The sequence below is a fragment of the Chrysemys picta genome, chromosome 6, assembly GCF_011386835.1.
Source record: "Chrysemys picta bellii isolate R12L10 chromosome 6, ASM1138683v2, whole genome shotgun sequence".
NCBI lineage: Eukaryota > Metazoa > Chordata > Testudines > Emydidae > Chrysemys > Chrysemys picta.
In genome coordinates, this window is record NC_088796.1 from 127,030,771 (window position 1) to 127,048,852 (window position 18,082).

Genomic DNA, 18,082 nt, shown 5'->3' on the forward strand with positions numbered 1-18,082 from the left:
TCCTGCCGGGCAGGGATGGGGTGCAGATCCCAGATGTGTTGTGCTTCCCTGCTTGTGGGCCGTCAGGAGCAGCCGCTCTGCCTGCAGATTGCCTCTTACAGCAGCGCTGACCCCATTGTGTACTCTGATTGTAGATTACCTGGGCCCGCTCATCAGTGGGTGTGAACTGGTGTAGTTTCTTTGAGTGAAGCCGTTGAAGATGTGGTAACTTCATATATATTTATTGTCCTGCCATAGACCACTCAAAGGCTTGATACAACATTACCCTCTAGGATTCTTTGAGATGTTCTGGTCAGTTCCAGGGGAACACTTTAAATCATTCTCTATTAAAACAAACAAACCGTGAAGTCTGAGAGCCAGACACTGAAATCTAAGCCACCACAGGGCAGGATCTTTTCAGAACTAGTTCTAAGGTTTGTTGCTACTAAAGTAACAAAGCTGTGCTGTTAGGACTTTGAAGGCATTTGAAAACAACATTAAAAAAGAAAAAAGAAATATAAACATTTTTCTCTATTTCAAAAAACATTTCTTGGAACTGTGGGCCAGGTCTGGCTCTCAAGCAGCATTCTAGCTTCCTCTTTTGTCTTCTAAAGTAATTGCCTTTTTCTCCCAAAGCTGTGCTGAGGTAGGTTACGCCGAGGGGTCGGGAACGGGCATCAGCCACCTGTGCGGCCTGTGTTTCCAAATTATTATCTGAGTCTGTTCCCTATCCACCTGCCTGTTACTTTTCATGTTACATGCTGACTCAGAGGCTCTCCAAGGATGTGCAGCTTGGCAAGCGCATTCCCTCACCAAACATATTTGCATCACAAAAAGCTGTGTCCAGGCTGTTTCCTGGATGAAAGTTGTCAGTCTCCAGGCATGTTTCCTTTTTCCTGGAGGGCCTCAGAAATAATCCATGGCCGCTAAAACCACGGGCTTTTCCTGGTGGAGAGGTTGAAGGGTGGAGATAGTGGCAGCGAATCGACTTCACCAAAACAATGGCCGCATTTGCCCCACTCCACGGCTGGGGTGCAAGTGCCTTCCATGGAGGTTGGCTAACTTCGATTCCCCTCCCTGTCCGGTATCTGCAGGCAGTGATGTCATCAAGGGCAGGGCTGAAGTCTCCGTTGCTTGGGTTTTTCTGTGAGATGGAGATGCCAGAGCCACTAGTTTTATTTTTAAAAAATAATGAAAATGGGGTTCGTGTTTAAAAAAAAGAGAGAAAATCCCAGTAAGATGGGGGGGGGGGGGATTTTACTACCAAAGGAGTCTCACAAGCTGAAAAAACAACCATGGTCCCAAAAGCATTGCAGGTCCCCTGTTGTTAATAGTGCCTAGCTCTGATCATCAGTAGGTCTCAAAGCACTTCGCAAAGGAGGTCTGTCTCATCATCCTCATTTAACAGACAGGGAAACTGAGGCATGGAGCGGTGAGGTGACTCCCCCCAGCTGGGCAGAGCCAGGAATAGAACCCAGGTCTCCTAAGTCCCCGCCCCTATGCTCTATGCACCAGGCAACACTGCCTTCCTTTAAAGAGAGACCATTCCTGTGGGCACCGAGAGTAACTCTACCGGCCAGCAATGTCATGTGCCCATTGTATTCAGGGTACAGACTTGCCAGATCCTATTAAAACAATGTAACTATTTATAGCATATGTCACTTGACGTGGATATTTCCCTCCTCTCCCCCGCTGTGTGATTTGCTCCCCATGCCCCTCTCCCCTCCCCTCCAGCCTGCAGGCCATTGTTCGTTTACTCGGCTGTGTTTCTCTCCCCTTCAGCAAAGCGAGCTTAACTCTTTCCTGTGGACTATAAAGAGAGACCCCCCATCTTACTTTTTTGGCACCATCCATGTCCCGTACACCCGGGTCTGGGATTTCATCCCCGAGAACTCCAAGAAGGCCTTCCAGCACAGCCACATTGTTTACTTTGAACTGGACCTCACGGACCCCTACACCATCTCCGCACTCACCAGCTGCCAGCTGCTGCCGCAGGGCGAGAACCTCCAGGACGTGCTCCCCCGGGACATCTACCGCCGGCTCAAGCGCCACCTGGAGTACGTCAAGCTCATGATGCCTTCATGGATGACTCCAGACCAGCGGGGCAAAGGGCTCTATGCTGACTATCTCTTCAACGCCATCGCTGGGAACTGGGAGCGGAAGAGACCTGTCTGGGTGATGTTGATGGTGAATTCTCTGACTGAGGTGGACATTAAGTCACGTGGCGTCCCTGTCCTGGATCTCTACCTGGCCCAGGAAGCCGAGCGCCTGAGGAAGCAGACCGGGGCTGTGGAGAAAGTGGAGGAACAATGCCATCCACTGAATGGGCTGAATTTTTCCCAGGTAAGAGGAAAATGGTGTTTGATGTGGAGTGACTGACTCTGAGGCTGTCTAATAAGGACAAATATTTGAATACAGGGTCTCTCTACTGGAGAACCTGTGAACACAGATCTGGGCGGTGCAGCGCTCAACTGGGGCCATGGTAGAGGGGAGGGAGTGGCCAGGCAGACACATGCTCCAGCCAGTGCAGTTACTATGATATTCCTTGCCTTCTCTTCCCAGGGTCCCTGTGTGGGACTCGTCCTGTCCCCTCCCTGCACGTATCGGGGAGCCTAGTACCAATGTGGGTGAAAAACTCCCATCCTGTCCCTCCTTGGAGCATGGAGGTGAGGGCTCCTGGCAACTTCTTTCTCCCCCCCCCCCCCCACCTCCAGGGCTGGGCACAAGGAGGCTCTAAATCGCTTGATGCATACCCCGTAGGCACCACACTATTAACCCCTTCCTTGCTGAGAACTGGCCATTTAGTCTAATCTCTGAGCAATATTCAATTCACGATAGGACTTCACCTATGGCCCCAGAGATGGGGACTTTGTCTGATTGCATCCTTTGTCTCTCCTCTATGCACTGCACTGGTCAAGGTGACGTGCAATGGGGTAAAATCAGTTTGTGCCCTTTCTTTGCCACTTTATGGTGAACGAAGAAGGCTGAAAAGTTTGGGGGTGAAGTCAATGGGCATTTCACCATTGACTTCAGTGGGACAAGGATTTCACCCTGAGTATATCCACCCTCCAAAGAAAGTATGTTTTTGCTTGTTTTTTTGTGTGTTCTCAAACATACCATAAACACACAGTCTTTCCTGTTTTGTGGGAGGTTTTTCTTGGAGGGTCCAGCCATGCGGAGTAGGTGCTCTCTCTGGGCAGAGATGTGAAATCCAGTATTGCCAGGTCTCATGATTTCATCATGGATCTCATGATATTTCTTCAAGCCCCAGCTGCTAGAATCAAGTGATTCCATGAGAACCTCAGTTTTTCTTAGACAAACACAGTGTATTTCTATCCTGGTGGTTGCAGAGAAAAGCTTGAAAATGTGACATAAATGTGCCGTGACGGCTCAGATGCCAGAAGACAAAGAAAAAGAAACCCAAATATATTATTTAAAAAATAAAACCACCTCATGTTTTTTAAGCCAGTCTCTTGATAGATAGATATGTATTTTTGGAGGGGCCTGATGATTTTTGGACCCTTGGGCTTTAGTGATACTGTAAATCTTTAGCACAAGAGCTTTGTTCTGACTGTTTGTTCAGGCAGCTGTGTTAATTGTGTGTTAATTACAAATCTTGGTTTTAACAGGCTGACTAGAAATCACTCCTCCTCTAATCATGTGTCACTTGAATGGGGACGGAGGTATTATGATCCTATTAGTGCTGCAGTTATCCATATAGTCTTCCAGGAGAAAAAGAAAAACCCACCACCACCACCACATCTTTATACATGACAGAAAAGCAAATAAGGGCCCACCCCCACTTTTTTTCTTTGCAGGTGATTTTTATTACTTTACTGGAATTCAGGCAGGTCAGAGAGACATGATTTACCCACACAGAAGCCTTGCTAGTTTGTTCATATTGTATTACGCTCCTGTGCAGTCTGTGTTTTATAACCCCCGTTGCTGTTCTCTACTATTTTTATTGCTGTTTGTACGACCCTGTAATTATAACTCCCTGGGTCACCCTTAGCACCTTGCTGAAGGAGCGGTACGGTGTTAGCCTCTTGTGCCAGAGGGAGTTGTGTTTAGTCCTGCGTGTTTCCGCACTGTTGTTGTGGCACTCTGGAAGCACACCAACCCTTTGATGATGCAGTGCTGGCTGGCTTGTTGATGGGGCTTCTGCTAAGAGCCCACCAACTCCAATTCAGCTTCCCTCCCCTAATCCTCCAGCCTCCCCCTCGCCACATCATCTCTCTTCTTCCCAGTAGTCTATGTACTAGGTTTGGCTGCTTCCTCCTATTTCCCCCCATAGCTCCCTTCCCCGGCCTCCTTCAGCTCCCATCCAGTTAATGCCAGCGTTTCAATACCCTCCCTTCCTGCTACATTCTTTTTGGAGTGGCAGATTGGGCCTAGAATCGGGGATGGGGGGGATTCCTGATATGAATTGTACATTTCTAGTCACTGGGTCCTATGCTCTTCAGTATTCACAGAAGTCTCAGATGAACCCTTCCCCTAGGTACTGGCTTGGTATTGTAATTGAACGTCTGGGGTTGTTGTCCTCTGAGACCTCGATCTCTGACATTGCATCACCTTCACGAACTGCAAAGAGAAAACCTTGGGGTGCAAAGAAATCATTTAGCCCTCGCTCTCCGAGAGGTTTTGCTCTTTGGCTGTGGTTGTTCTTCCTACTTCCTCTTAATCGTTATTTTTATGGCTCGGTCATACTGTATTTGCCAAAGGCGTCTGTTCTTTACTAACTTGGGCTGCCTTTCCTGCTTTGAAATGATACTTTTGGCTTGAACATGCTCTGATAGCGCTTTTAGCCTTGCGGTGGTGTACTGTCTTTTTTTTTTTTATTCCTTTTGCCTTTTCTGAGCGCTGTGTAACTTCTGGAAGTGTGAAAAGACTGAAACAGTCACCACGCTTGGTCTGTCTCCTTTATTTTTTTGGCCTTGACCCTTCATGCCATTTCTAACCTCATTTGTTTAAAAGTTCCCCTTTGTGGGTCTTGGTGCAATCCCCTGTAAGGATGCAAACTGCAGTCATTGCAGAATCGGGGCCTGCATTGGGGTGAGAAATGATTTGGATCCAGACGGTTAAACTTTGAGGTGTCAATCAGTGTTGGGTGTCAGTTTTTTTTGTTTGTTTTGGATCCATCCATCCAAAATCTACAATACCAAGCCAGAAGAAAATGCTTTTTATCCACTGGCTCCAAAGTGGTATTTTATTAATAAAACATTTGCCTTTAATTTCCAAGGTGGCAAGTTCAACTCTTGTCAGTTCCCACTGTACAAGATGACAATGCAAACTTACCTTTGGAGATAACAATTCAAACAAAGGATCTCAGAAAAGGCTAGATCAAGGAGCCATGCATGGCCTGAAGATAAGGAAGGAATAGTTTAGGTTAGATGTTAAGGGAATGGTCTTGACATTAAGAGAAATTGGCTGGTGGAATAATCTCCCAAGGCTGCTGATAGAGGCCCCTTCACTACGGAGACTTGAGAACAGGTTAAACAGGACACTATTTATTTGGAATGGGATGTTGTAGTGTTCCGCACCTCGGGTGTGGCTTGGAGGTGCATGTATTTTAACAACAATTCCTCCTTGATCTGATTGGAACATCAGGAAGTAGGGCTTCTCTGCACACAGCCTGGAACTGAAGTAACTGAACTGGTTTAATTTACACCTGTGATTATTTCAGTGCATGTCTGTGACACAGATTCAGTTATTTTGGTTGTGGTGTGTAGATAAGCCCGTAGCCTGTATGTCTAGACACAGAAGACAGGGCATTATCTGGGTGTCTCAGCAGGGAAATGGTTAAGTGTTTGTATTTATGTTGTCATACTTAGACTTCAGGTAAGACATTATTAACTAAATTTGACAGTTTGCACCGCTGCCTCAGCGTAAGAGGAATGCAGTCACTGATTTGCAGTCTCTGCATTCAGAAGGGCTAGACGCTTCGTTTGTTTTAAATGAGAGCTTGGATTCTGTGGAAAGACTAAAATGACCAACTCTGCACATTTTGCTCTTATGCAAATTTGAACTGTTCACATCTAAAGCTGCCAGGATGACATTTGTACGTGTTCAGTTAAGAAACTAGTTTCTGATGGACTTTATTTCCTGATTAAAATTAATAATTAACTTGGCACACCAAACACTTGCCTAGTGGAAACACAGTTTTCAGAACATGTGAGACAATGATTGTGTGTCTGTGTCTCTCTCTATCTACCCCTTACATTCCCACAGAGCACCCATCACTGTCTCATCTGACCAACTCCCAATGAGACTGTAGGAGCAGATCAAGATACGGTTTTCTCTTTCTTCTCTGTCATCAGGGCTGGGGGGGTTTTGTCAGCGGAGACACCACGGGGAATGTTCGGTCAGAGACGACATGGCTCAGGCATGTTGCTCTGCAGACACTGACATTTGGGTCATTCTGATCTCTTCTGGCAATGAGTTCCAGGCTGATGGGCCAGTCAGTGGGAAAGCTCTGTCTGCTCCGTTTACAAGCCTTGCCTTGGGATTGATAGTACCCCAGGGAATGCACAGAGCCAGTGGCTGGTGTGTGTGTGTGTGGGGGGGGGGGGGGGGGGGGGGGGGATGATGGTACAAGGTGACACGGTCCCTGGGGTAATTTAGGCCTATTCCACAGACAGTTCTGAAGGCGAGGGCTGGAACTTCAGACCTGACCTGTTAATTAAAGGGCGCAAGTGATAGGAGCGGAGCATAGAGGCAAAGTGCTTCTGGCAGCCGGCAGTGCTGGGCAGTGGATGATGTGTCCTGAACCAAATGGAGGGCTTTTTAAGATCCGCGCTCTCCTACTTAGGTGCATAGAATTGCAGTAATCAGTCCTGGAAGTCACTGTGGCTGCAACCGAATCCTACCCACAGAGCAGTAGTTCCTAGCCACCCAGAGGTGGGGAATAACAGGAGTGTTTGAGGGCCTGGCTGGTTGGGTGTCCAGCAGCAGGGGCACCAAGGCTGCAAACTGACTGCCCTGACAACCTGAGGGCAGACACCCGCAATAGAGGGGGGCGTTATATATGCGGCGAGTGCTTTAAAGCACTTTCCTCTCCCCTCTCAGCATCAACTCCACCTTCCCAGCATGCAGCCTCAGCCAGGTGCTCACCCTCTGGGGGCAGATCTCCCCCCGGCCCTCGGAGAGCTGGGAGGCGGTGCTGTTTGTGTGCGGTGAAGGTGATCTAGACTCGGGTATTGTCTGCCTGCTGCTGGGAGTCTAGTTCATGCCGATGCATAGCCAAGTGCACACTGTCCCGTGCCCTGATCTGCAGTAGATGCAGGTGTTGCTGGTCCTGGGCCGCTGGATGCAGAGCCGCCTTTGAGTCCAGCCTGAGGTACCACCTGTCAGGCCGCTTGTGGCCAGTGATTCTGTGTGTACGTGCGGGGGAGGGAATGTCAGCTGAGGCTGTTGGTTCTGTGCCAGCGGGAAGCAGGAGGAAGTTGGGTTGTGACTGACCATTGCTTAGAAAAGAAAGGGTCTTTCCCAGAACAGAGAGGAACTCCAGAGTGGAGTGGGAATCTGGATCTCTGCTCCCCATGGGACCTCAGTGCCGCGAGGACCAAACACTACAGCCACCTTCCCTCCAGCAAAATGCTGCTCTTTCTGGAGCCTCCCCAGGGCATTCCTTGTGTGCACCAGAGGGCATCGCGAGAGTGGCGTAAGGGCCTTTCTTCTCCTCCGAGATTTGACCGTGCTCCCAGCTCCTGCTGTCTCACAGAACGACCTTGGGATCCGGACTCCCATGGCATCACCGTCTTGGCCCTGGGATGGTTTTAAATGGGATTTTACACACTGTACCATGCTGTACTGCCTGTGAGTGTGTCTGTGTGTGTCCCATCTGCCTTCTCTCCTGGGCTCCTGTACTCAGACGTGATGTGCTTAGTAGGAAAACAGTTGGGCCGCTTTGATATTTCACTGAAGTGCTCTGAGCTGAATGGCACAGATAGCTTCTAGGTAACTTTGGTGCCATTTTCAAAAGAATAACTTCTGAGTGGCAGACAAAATGGTGCAAGCACAAGCCCGCAGCTGACTTGTAGACTACATAAAACTAGGAATATAAACACTGAGGCATCAGGTAGCTTCCTGACTCAGTTTACCCACTGGGTAAATGAGAGTGGAGCTTAGAATCCGATGAGGAGCATGGCAGTTGATCTAAGCCTGTGTTAGACAATATCCCAATTAGAACTTTCCGAACTCCCCCTCCCTTTGCATGAGGCATAGCGTTATCTTTGCCAAGCGTACAAAGGTCAAATGTGAACAGACAAGTATTTGGGAGCAGCTTTCTCCAGTTGACAATGCAATTTGAAACCAGTGAGAGGCTGGCGAGGCAATCCACGCCACTTAAATCCAGTCCCGTCAACGACAGCCAAGTGTATAACGATGTTTAGGTTTGAGATTTATTGTAATCACAATCCTGTCATATAACCGTGTTAGGGCAGATTTATGTAGCCGGCCTTGTAAATTTCTCACAATCTGGTTACACTGTTCTAATAGGATTAGCAGGATTGCTACATTTGGCCAGAACTTGAATTAATTCTTGGCTGAAAACCTACTGCTTCAGGTTTGGTTTATGTAGGGCATCTGCTAAAGGCATTAAGGGAACATTCCAGTGAAGAACTTTGTTTGGGCAGCTTTTGTGTATTTCTCTGTTAACCTGTTTTGGGTTTTTTTGGAGGGTTCCCCATGTCTGTTTTTCACAGAATCTGTACTCTCAGTACACTCGCTGTTACGTGGCTGATTTTCATCCTGTTTGATCCTCGTCTATGTCATTTGCACTTCTTTCTTCAAAGTGCCCTAAAAGAATGAATGCGAAAAATGTTGGCACATCTTTGCATGCCATAAGAGCTGCAGACGTTTAAACCTGCTGGTGCCCCAACTGTAGACATTTTGCATTGAATCCGACTGATTTTGTCAAACAAAATTCTTTGCTACCAGCAAACCTTCTTATTTTAACCCTTCCTCATGCACAGCCAACTGTTCTGTTTTTGCTGAGATGATCGCGGTCCTTGTTTGGTGTCCTCTGGGATGAGGTTTCATAACTCAAGGGTCTCAGAATTGCAGAGACAGACGCTGTTGATGGCTATGGTTCATGGTGGGAGCAGTGTATCATTCGTCCCTGCTGAGGAGAACCCGGAGTTCTTCAGAGCCCATGCATTGCTTCGTCGCTGGCCTGTAAACTCGCTGGAATGAGGAATGCAGCATTCGGCAGTGCTAGGTGTTCTGAACTCCTTTTAAGCAGACACGTTTCAAAGCCTATTTGGTTCAGCTGAGCAAACAGGCAAGTTCAGGGCTGTGTTCGGCATGGGATACAAATCTCTGCGGTGTTGTTAGCATGTGCGTAAGGGAATGCAGCACTTTCTGTCCGTTCTGTTCCATGCTCTTCCACTGAGCTCCTCACTTGCATTTCGAAGAGTTTGGCCTAGCCCTCAAGGAATCGTTCATATCTGGACTTTAAGTGAGGACTGATGGTATTTTCCTGTTTTTCCTTGTTTACGTGAGAAGCTCTATGAACTAAAAGACAACCATCATCCTGTACAAATGCACCACTGAACACATCAGAATTTTCTACACAACATGCTGATGAAAACCTTTTTAACTGATGTCTGGGCCCAATCCTGCATCTTTAGTGCAGGTGAAACTCCCACTGACTTGAGCCTGTCTGGCCTTTGTGAGTGTTGGATTAGGTTCTTACCTGGGTGTTGCTTTTCACCTCCTTCCCATCTACACACGCAACTCTTTCACCCAAGTTTAGTGGTGCTTTCAGCCTGAGGTAACGGTTGTATCCTGGGGGTGTGGGCTGGAGTCTGGGTGCCTCTTTAACTCAGGTGGGTAACCCGGCTGCTTTGCAGTGAGGATAGACGTAAATCACTTGGATGCTGACTCTTTTCCAAAGCCTTCCCACAATCCCCTTCCCACCCTTGTGCCCAGATAGATAGACAAGGTCTCCCACAATTCACTGGGAAAGAATCCGCTTACTGCAGCACAAAGACTGTGGGATGTACCCCCAGAAGTCCGAGCAACATCCACAGAGGAGCGCAGTGACAGTGAGGACAAAGTGATGTGGGCAGGGCTTTGCAGTGTGTCAGCTCGCACCCAGGCTAGGCTAACGTGGGTGCTCAGACCTGCGTGCCGATCACCCAAGTTATCCCTGCAGTGAAAACGTACCCTTTGTTAGCAAACACCATGTAGTAAGGAATTGGAGGAGTTCACTGGTGGTGTGATGCACTCTGAGCTCACGTGTAACGCTGTTACCTTTTTCTGGGCAAAGCATGTTCTAGGAGCAGTTTGCAGATCTTTGCCTACCTGTGCATTCCTGCTAACAGCCTGTGCCTCCCTGCCTACTCAAGCAAAACCTGAGTCAGGTGTTCAGGACTAGTCTCAGAGAGGAAAAAATAGTAGAGGTGGGGGCACTTTTAGGTCATGGTTTTACTACTACATGATTGACCCCAGGTCTGGGTTAGCCTAACCCGGAGGCAAGCATCCGCACAGCATGTCTGGGAGTGTAGCCCATGGTTCTTTGTGCTGAGATGCACCAGAATGCTTTCTTAGTCAGTTGCAGCCAGGAGAGCTTGTCCGTCCTTCAGGGGGAATTGTGGGAAGGCACTGGAAGACCATAGTCCAATTCTCTCTCTCTCTCTCTAAAACTCAGCTGTCATTAAGGACAGTCCCGCTTGACGTGAAGAGCTACAATTTCCAGGCTGGATTCTTCAGTCTGCACTGAATCCTGGCCAGTTGGATCAAACCAGGATGTTGAGCTTGTTACTGTGATGACAAGACAGCTTTCAAAATGCCAGCCCAGCACTGCGGTTGGGGAGGGAAATTTCCCCCAGGTTCTGGATGAAGAGTGAACCAGGGACAACTCAGCAATCCAGCAGCCAGCCCTGCCTGCCAAGGCCGTTTGAACTCTGGTAAGGTTTCAGAGCCACTTGGATTCTGAAAAGGCTGCTTTGAATCCGACGGGGTCCCTTTCGGTTTGGATTAGTGAAGACGTGCCATCAAAAAAGTAGCCTATAGTTTGTGCTAGCTGGAGTGTAATGTTTTCATAACTTCCAGTAATTATGAGCTTGCTATGGGCTCCCTGATAAAGGCATTTTTTCGTCTCGTCGCTGCCATTAGTCATAGCATGTGAGCACCCACAACCGCTCCTCCGGCTTCGGATACTTGCAGGGATTACACATTTTGACATCTCGGGATCCTGTGATGGTTTGGAGGCCAGTCGCCCTAGCGCCGCTTCGGAGTTTGGGGGATGGTTGTAGTCACGTTGCTTTAAAAAGAGGTGCATGAGCCACGCTAGTGAGAAAGTAAATGGAACCAGTGGCTAGAGAGGGGGTCTCTCTGAAAGTAACCAGCCTGCACATCCATTGCTCGAGACTCTTCTCTCTAACGGGAGTGCCTGACTCATGATCGTGTTTGAAACGAAACGTACCCACATTTAAATAAGGCAGGTTCTTATCTGAGACAGTCCAGTGTTCCTGGTTCTAGAAAGTCCAACTTGCTGTTGTCTGCCAGTCATTAGTGCCCAGGATTGTAGCAATCTGCTTGATTTTATTGACTAGTCTGATACAAAACGTACATGCTGGATAATCTCCCATGAGGATGTTGGACCAGACCCTGACCTCTCTGTGTGCTTCGGCTGTGCAAAGGGGCTGGAAAACTGGCTTAACAGTCCACCCAGGATTCCCCCTAAGTAAGGGGATTCGCCAGATGGCACTGTAGTGACCCCACACCATCCCCTCCCAGACCACTGTGTCGGGGGTTGACCTGGAAAAAGGGGGTGTAGGAATAGCACTGCTGTGCTCTGGCAGTTCTTGGCTGCTAGAATAGCCCCTTGGGGGCGTGGGCAGCTAAGCAGAATTTAGAGCAGTCCCCAAGCTGCTCTAAATTAGGGTGGGGGGGCCTGCTGCAGGACTGGGATTTGGAGCTACCTTTGCATCTCCCACCCCTTCTCAGCTGCAGCTGAAGAACTAGCCTGTTGACGTTGGTGAACCGAAGTGGCTATCTGAGGAGAAAGGTGCTTCAGACCAACCATGCGGATGCTCACAGCTTCTAATGCACATCAGGAGAAGGCAGTGGTGTATGGGCTAATGCCACAGTAAGAACCCTGTAATTATTGAGTGACTGTTACAAATATATGGACATTTTAGGCCCTGATGGAAAGAAACTACGTTGTAATTATCCCTTAGATTCCCTTGTGCATATAGGTACAGCCGGCCCTTCTTGTTAGCTTTCAAAATGTGCCCAGCTAGCCGACTCCAGAAAGGTCCTATTTGGAACTGGCCTTAATAATAGCAGTGGCTTCATACAGGGATCAGACTAGCTTGATTCCCAAGTCTAAAGGGTTGGGACCAGGTAAAGGGCTCATTTTTGCCACTTTAAAATCTCTCTTAAAGAGCCAGTGGCAGTAAGTGTTGCTAAACCTTCATAATATCTGACTCTAAAATGCGGTTTTAATTGTTTGAGCGGGTTGAGAGGTACATTTATTGTGATAGGAAGATGCTGTTCAGTATTCTGGATTGTAGCATTTTGCACTTGAAAACATACCTTATATTACAGTAGCACCCAGTCAGGATCAGAGGCCGTGCAAATCTATCGTCCCGGGCCAGAGGCGTTTCCAGTCTGATTTGGCCTTAGAATCGGTGAAGCTCCTCTGATCTCAAGGGAGCTCTGCTTTTTTACCCCATAATCCCAGTTTTGTCTCTCTCTTCTCCTATCTAAAGCTCTCTGCTCCATTTATTGTCAGCTCAGTTGTCCTGACCTCACTGCTCCCAATTTAACAATATCTTTGTATTGATCAGCTGCCCCTGATGAAAGTCAGACCTCCGTGTATTTCTGTTCAGCCCAGTGAAATGGAGACAGGGTTCCTTTTCCCCCTGTTCCAGGCTGTCGACACTGGCTCACATGCAGCGAGCTGTCTTCACGTATCTTAGAAACCGAAATGCTGGGTCAAATCTGCATAGCTCCGTTGCTTTCAATTGAAACCAACTGGGGACCTGGGTCTTTGCTTTTAAATGAGAGGCTGCATCTGAATGTGCAGTTCAGGCTGGATAAGTAGATCAGGTGGGCCAGAACTAGCCCTAAAAGGCGAGTTGCTTAGCACCGCTGGTTTATAGCTATTAGAGATGTCTTGACGCTATTTTTCTGTCTGCCAGATGACAAGCTGTGGCAGCAAGTATTCCACTGATGGACCTACACCTTAGTTGCTCCTTTTAGAAGAACTGTCTAAAGAGTTAAGCCTTGGCTCTCTAGCACTTGAAAAAGTCCTTTAAAATGCTACCTTCACTTTTTCCTCAATTTTTTAGATGTAAAACGAATGCCGTCTAGTGCAGTCTGCTGACATATCGGCAGAAGTGTCATTGTGCACTCTCTTTATCGTATTTATCGCAACAGTCCCGAGAGGATGCGGGGAAATGCAAGCAGGGCTGGTCCCAAGTCCAGGGCTTTGATCCTAGCCTTCTTTCCGTGGCAGACAACTCCCAGGCTGGTGGCTCCTTTCTAGACTCTTCAAACACCCTATTGGGTATGGCATGTTTGTCCCTTCAGGATCCGATTCTACTCTTGTCCTGCAAATCATCTCCTGACATTTACAGGTGTCAGCAAGATGCTGGAGGGATTCCAAATAAACCCCAGGAAATTGAACAACATGGGTGTTCTATGGAAATTATCCAGATTCGAAATCTTTGCTGATCAAGTAGATCAATTCAGATCCTTCAACTACTGGCCATTTATTCCTCCCTACACTACCCCATGTTGTATTTGGTTGAAAAGTGTGTCTCTCAAGTAGCAAGTGTATTAAAGGGACATTATCATCTTGTTTAGATCTAAAATACAGTTCCCATGAAAGGTGAGCTGCAGGGTTTTATATATGTTGGGCTCATGCCCTTTTTTTGATTAAGCACAAGGGGGCAGAATCAGAGCTGAGTTTTCAGGTTAACTCTGCATTCCTGGCTTGATTTCTCAGCTTGAATGTTGCATTGATGCTAGTTCATTTGCATGGAATATGTAAAAAGAACAGGAGTACTTGTGGCACCTTAGAGACTAACAAATTTATTAGATGCATCCGATGAAGTGGGCTGTAGTCCACGAAAGCTTATGCGCTAATAAATTGGTTAGTCTCTAAGGTGCCACAAGTACTCCTGTTCTTTTTGCGGATACAGACTAACACGGCTGCTACTCTGAAACATGGAATATGTAGACACATTTATTTACAGCACCGACTGTCCTCGTGAAACCAGTCTGGGGTTCCTGGGAAATAGCGCTAAGCAAGAACTTTAGTTTCTCCACAGTTTGTTTTTTTTTTAAATCCAAAGGCAAATACCAACAAGTGAACATGTAGGACCCCTAAGGCACAAGATCTTCGCCTTCTGCTTCATGTGAATGGCAGTCCTAGGGCCGGCATGCATGCACTTCCTGCTAGAGCTCCACAAATCTTTTAAGAGGACAGAGCCAGCATTCAGCCGGCATATGTTAGAGCTTAACTTTGGTATCCGCCACAATAACATGCAAAGCATGAGGGGAAAGGTGAAGAGTTGAATGAAAGGGACGTTCACCTGTCCATAACACAATCTGCACTACATCTCCAATGGGCAGTCGTTTTAATGTGCAGTAGCGATGAGAGTTTGAAGAAGGAGAACCGGGACAAATTCCTGTCACTAGGGGAAGTCGTAGCTAGGAAGAGACTTACAGTGCAAAACTGCATCCCCGCTCCTTCAAATCTCCACATTCTCTGCCCATCTGCCACAGCCAGAGCTGTGGAGGGGGCAGTCCAGGATAGAGCTAGGATCAAGGGCTCGCCAGCGGGGAGGGTCCCAGAGCCTGGGCTCCAGCCCGAGCCTGCATGTCTACACCACAGTTTTACAGCCCCGCAGCCTGAGCCCCGCGAGTCCAAGTCAGCTGACATGGGCCAACCGCGGGAGTTTAACAGCAGGGTAGACATAGTCTAAGAGATTGCTTTTGCCTCTGGCCGGGATAATCTGCCGTGTAGTGGGGCGGCTGAGGATGGGGCATGACCAGGTCAGAACACAGGCTCACATCAACACTGTTGTTGCCGTTTTAATACACCTCTACCCCGATATAACATGGTAAAGCAGTGCTCGGGGTGGATCAAAGCAAGTTCGATATAATGCGGTTTCACCTATAACGCGGTAAGATTTTTTGGCTCCCTAGGACAGCGTTATATCGGGGTAGAGGTGTATATACCAATCCCCCACGCAGCTGGAAGGGCCAGGATTTCTAGTTCCCGTGGCCATTCTACCTTTCTGTGGGATTTTGCAGATAGGCCAGAATCCATCCCAGTTCTCATTTCCACCACAGAGGGCAATAGCAAATCCTCCATTCTCATCGCTGTTTTTAAAGACTTTCTTTGCATCTTCAGCACCTCTCTTGTTTTTCCTCTCACTTTCTCACCAATTCAAAGGGGAGTCCTAACGTCACCGAGCTTTGAAACCATTTGCTGGGAAGTTGGGATCGAAATCTGTGCCGCAGGTTTCATTCAACACCAGCCAAGCAAGAATGCCTGCTGCTGTGTTCACAATTATTTCACTGGTGCTTGTCTGCTCAAATTCTGGTTTATTTTCTATTTCCGTTGCCCCTTAATCCTCATCCGTCTCTTGAGGCCAGCCAATTCATCATCTAAGATCTAGCCACAGATCTGGGTAATGGAAACCTGGAGACTCATCATCCTTTCAGTCTTCCCCTTAAGTGCTATGAGTATTATGCGGTGGTTTTAACATCCTGTACATAACTTGGTCAGTTTCCAAATTGCATTTGCCCTGGCTAATAGTTCCTCCTTCCTCTCGTGCACCACAGTCTCGGGAGCAACGTAAGTGGAGATTAGCCGCAGATAACACCTTCTTTATCTTGGCAACCGAACATTCCAGCAGAGATTTTTATTGACCGGCTCTCATAGCTGAGTTGAAGATTATAGTTAATGCTGTTGGAAATACCCCTTCCTGAAAGCAGGGCTGTTTTTAGTGGGGGTGGTGAATTGCACTTGCTTCAGCCTGATTTATATATATAAAAGCGGTCCCATACCTTATTTGCTACAGTTTCTGATAAGAGTGGCAGGGGGAAATAAAGTGTCTTCCTATTGCCAAGCCACTGACAGGAATAAAAACCAGTTAAAGCCCCTCTGAGTCTCAGATGGTGGTCTCTGAAGCCAGCACATTTATGTGTGTCAGCAAACTCAGAGCGGCTCCTCTTATTTTCAGTCGTGTGATTTTTGAGTAGAATTAAGATGGGGAAGAGATCCGTCCGGACATGGGTCGGGCTGGAAAGGCTTTTCTTGTCGAGGATCGCTCAAGCAGGCTTCAAAGCCATCCAGTAGCAGCTACAATGGAGAGGGGGCATTGTAAAGTGTTTGGAGCAGGGAAATAGGAGCTGGGACTTGGGAAAACAAATTCCACAGGGACATAAACAGGAGAGTGTGAGGTAAAGTGGATGTGGGTGAGCTGCTTCCATCCACATCCTCATTGCTTTTCCTGTCACGCCCCCTCGATGTGTAAGTTACATTCACTTGGCATGTCCACTGGAGCCAGATTGGTGCAAGTTATGTTACTTTGCAATGCATACTTGCTCCTAGTTCTTGACAAACTTGTAAATAACATGTCAGTCCCTTCTCTCCGCCTCCCTAATGTGTTAGCCCTGGCTTTGGCCCGGGGACTTGTATGGGGGTGGCACCAGCTTACTTTAGGCAGAGTTCACTCTCCTAGCCCTGCCACTGATTCACTATGCAACCTTGGGCATGTCATTTAATCACTCTATTTAATCAAACCTTTATGTAGTTCTACAATTGAAGGGTGGGTGAGAAATGCCTGTCGAATGTATATTTATTTGACTGTCTCCCTCACCCTTCATATATTTCTCAGTGTTATAAGGTGTCCAAGTCTTCTGGCACCTCCTGGAGGGGATCCCAAGCCTCATTCCCCTCTGTGCCTATGAGGGGGGCTTTGCCCCGCTGGCCGAAAGCAGTTCCAGGGCTGAATCCCCATCTGAGGCAGCTCTACCAGCTGAGCTAATGAAGTGCAGCTGAGCCGCTGTAGGCTCATTGCCTTAAGAAGGATGTGCTGGCGAGAAGTCCTAGGGTTGTGGTGGTAGGGAACTGGGATGGGACATAGTGGGGAGCTGCCTGGCACCCTGTGTAGTTCTTGATTTGGATTTACTGATTGCAAAGCTGCATGGCAGGAAATGCATGTGAAGCTGGAGACAAAGAAGCTCTATCTGGAGAGGGTGCCTGGGTGTTTAAACATGACTCTGATCTTTCCGCGCCTGGCCCTGCAGCACTCACTCGCTCCTCTTTTCCGACTGTAGGTTTGCCAGTGCGGTCCCTGGGTCTCCTCAGGGCCCGGAACGTTAGAGGCTCCAATCTGCACAAAGCCTCCAAGTGCTTCTGTCCTATTGCTATTTAATTTACAGTGCAGTGTTCCAAAGTATTCAGCCAGTTAGAGGTCAGTCACCTGGCCTGTTCAGATCACATGTCCTAACACACGGAAGAAGGCAGCGTTGGCCTTGCCCAATGCTCCACCCAGACCAATTCACAGACTAGAATTCCCTTACTTAGCCTGCCGCCTGCCGTACTGTATGGATGCATTACCGCCCTATGGCATCTGCCTGCTAACTGGCTTATGTCAGATGGTCTCTGTGAACCAGAGCCATAGAACTGTGTTCTGGCTGTCCAGGGAGAGACACAACAGCCTGGTCAGAAAACACCTGCTGCTGACTGTGGGTGCAGCTGTGTTAATGCTATGGATCTCTGGCAGTTTACCCCCTTCCAAGAATCGTGTAGAAGTCTGCTCTTCATTGCTTAGTCATGGTGCAGATCCAACACTGGTCAACTGCCGTGGCAAGAGTGCTGTCGATATGGCTCCAACACCTGAGCTAAGGGAGAGACTGACTTGTATGTGAAATAACTATTAATATAAACTGACTCGCCTTTCAGCCCAGTTCCTTGTTAGTAATGGGAAAATGCAAAACAACAGGATATAGAGGTCTCCATTTCTCACTTCTAAACTTGTAGAGAGCTATACATGTTCTCCTTCATGAAACTGCCTTTATTCATAGAGTTTAAGGCAGAAGGGACCGTTAGATCTTCTCTGACCTCCTGCAC

At 47.9% G+C, this 18,082-nt stretch overlaps 1 protein-coding gene across 2 annotated transcripts in view; it reads left to right on the forward strand.

Annotated features, from left to right (window-relative positions):
* TRABD2A (TraB domain containing 2A) overlaps positions 1-18,082 on the forward strand; it is a 105,821-nt gene that overhangs the window by 12,216 nt on the left and 75,523 nt on the right. For both annotated transcript variants that reach the window (XM_008172662.4, XM_005278890.5), the window contains exon 2: positions 1,762-2,322. In XM_008172662.4, the coding sequence (XP_008170884.2) occupies positions 1,762-2,322 (561 nt within the window). The remainder of the gene's footprint in view (positions 1-1,761; positions 2,323-18,082) is intronic.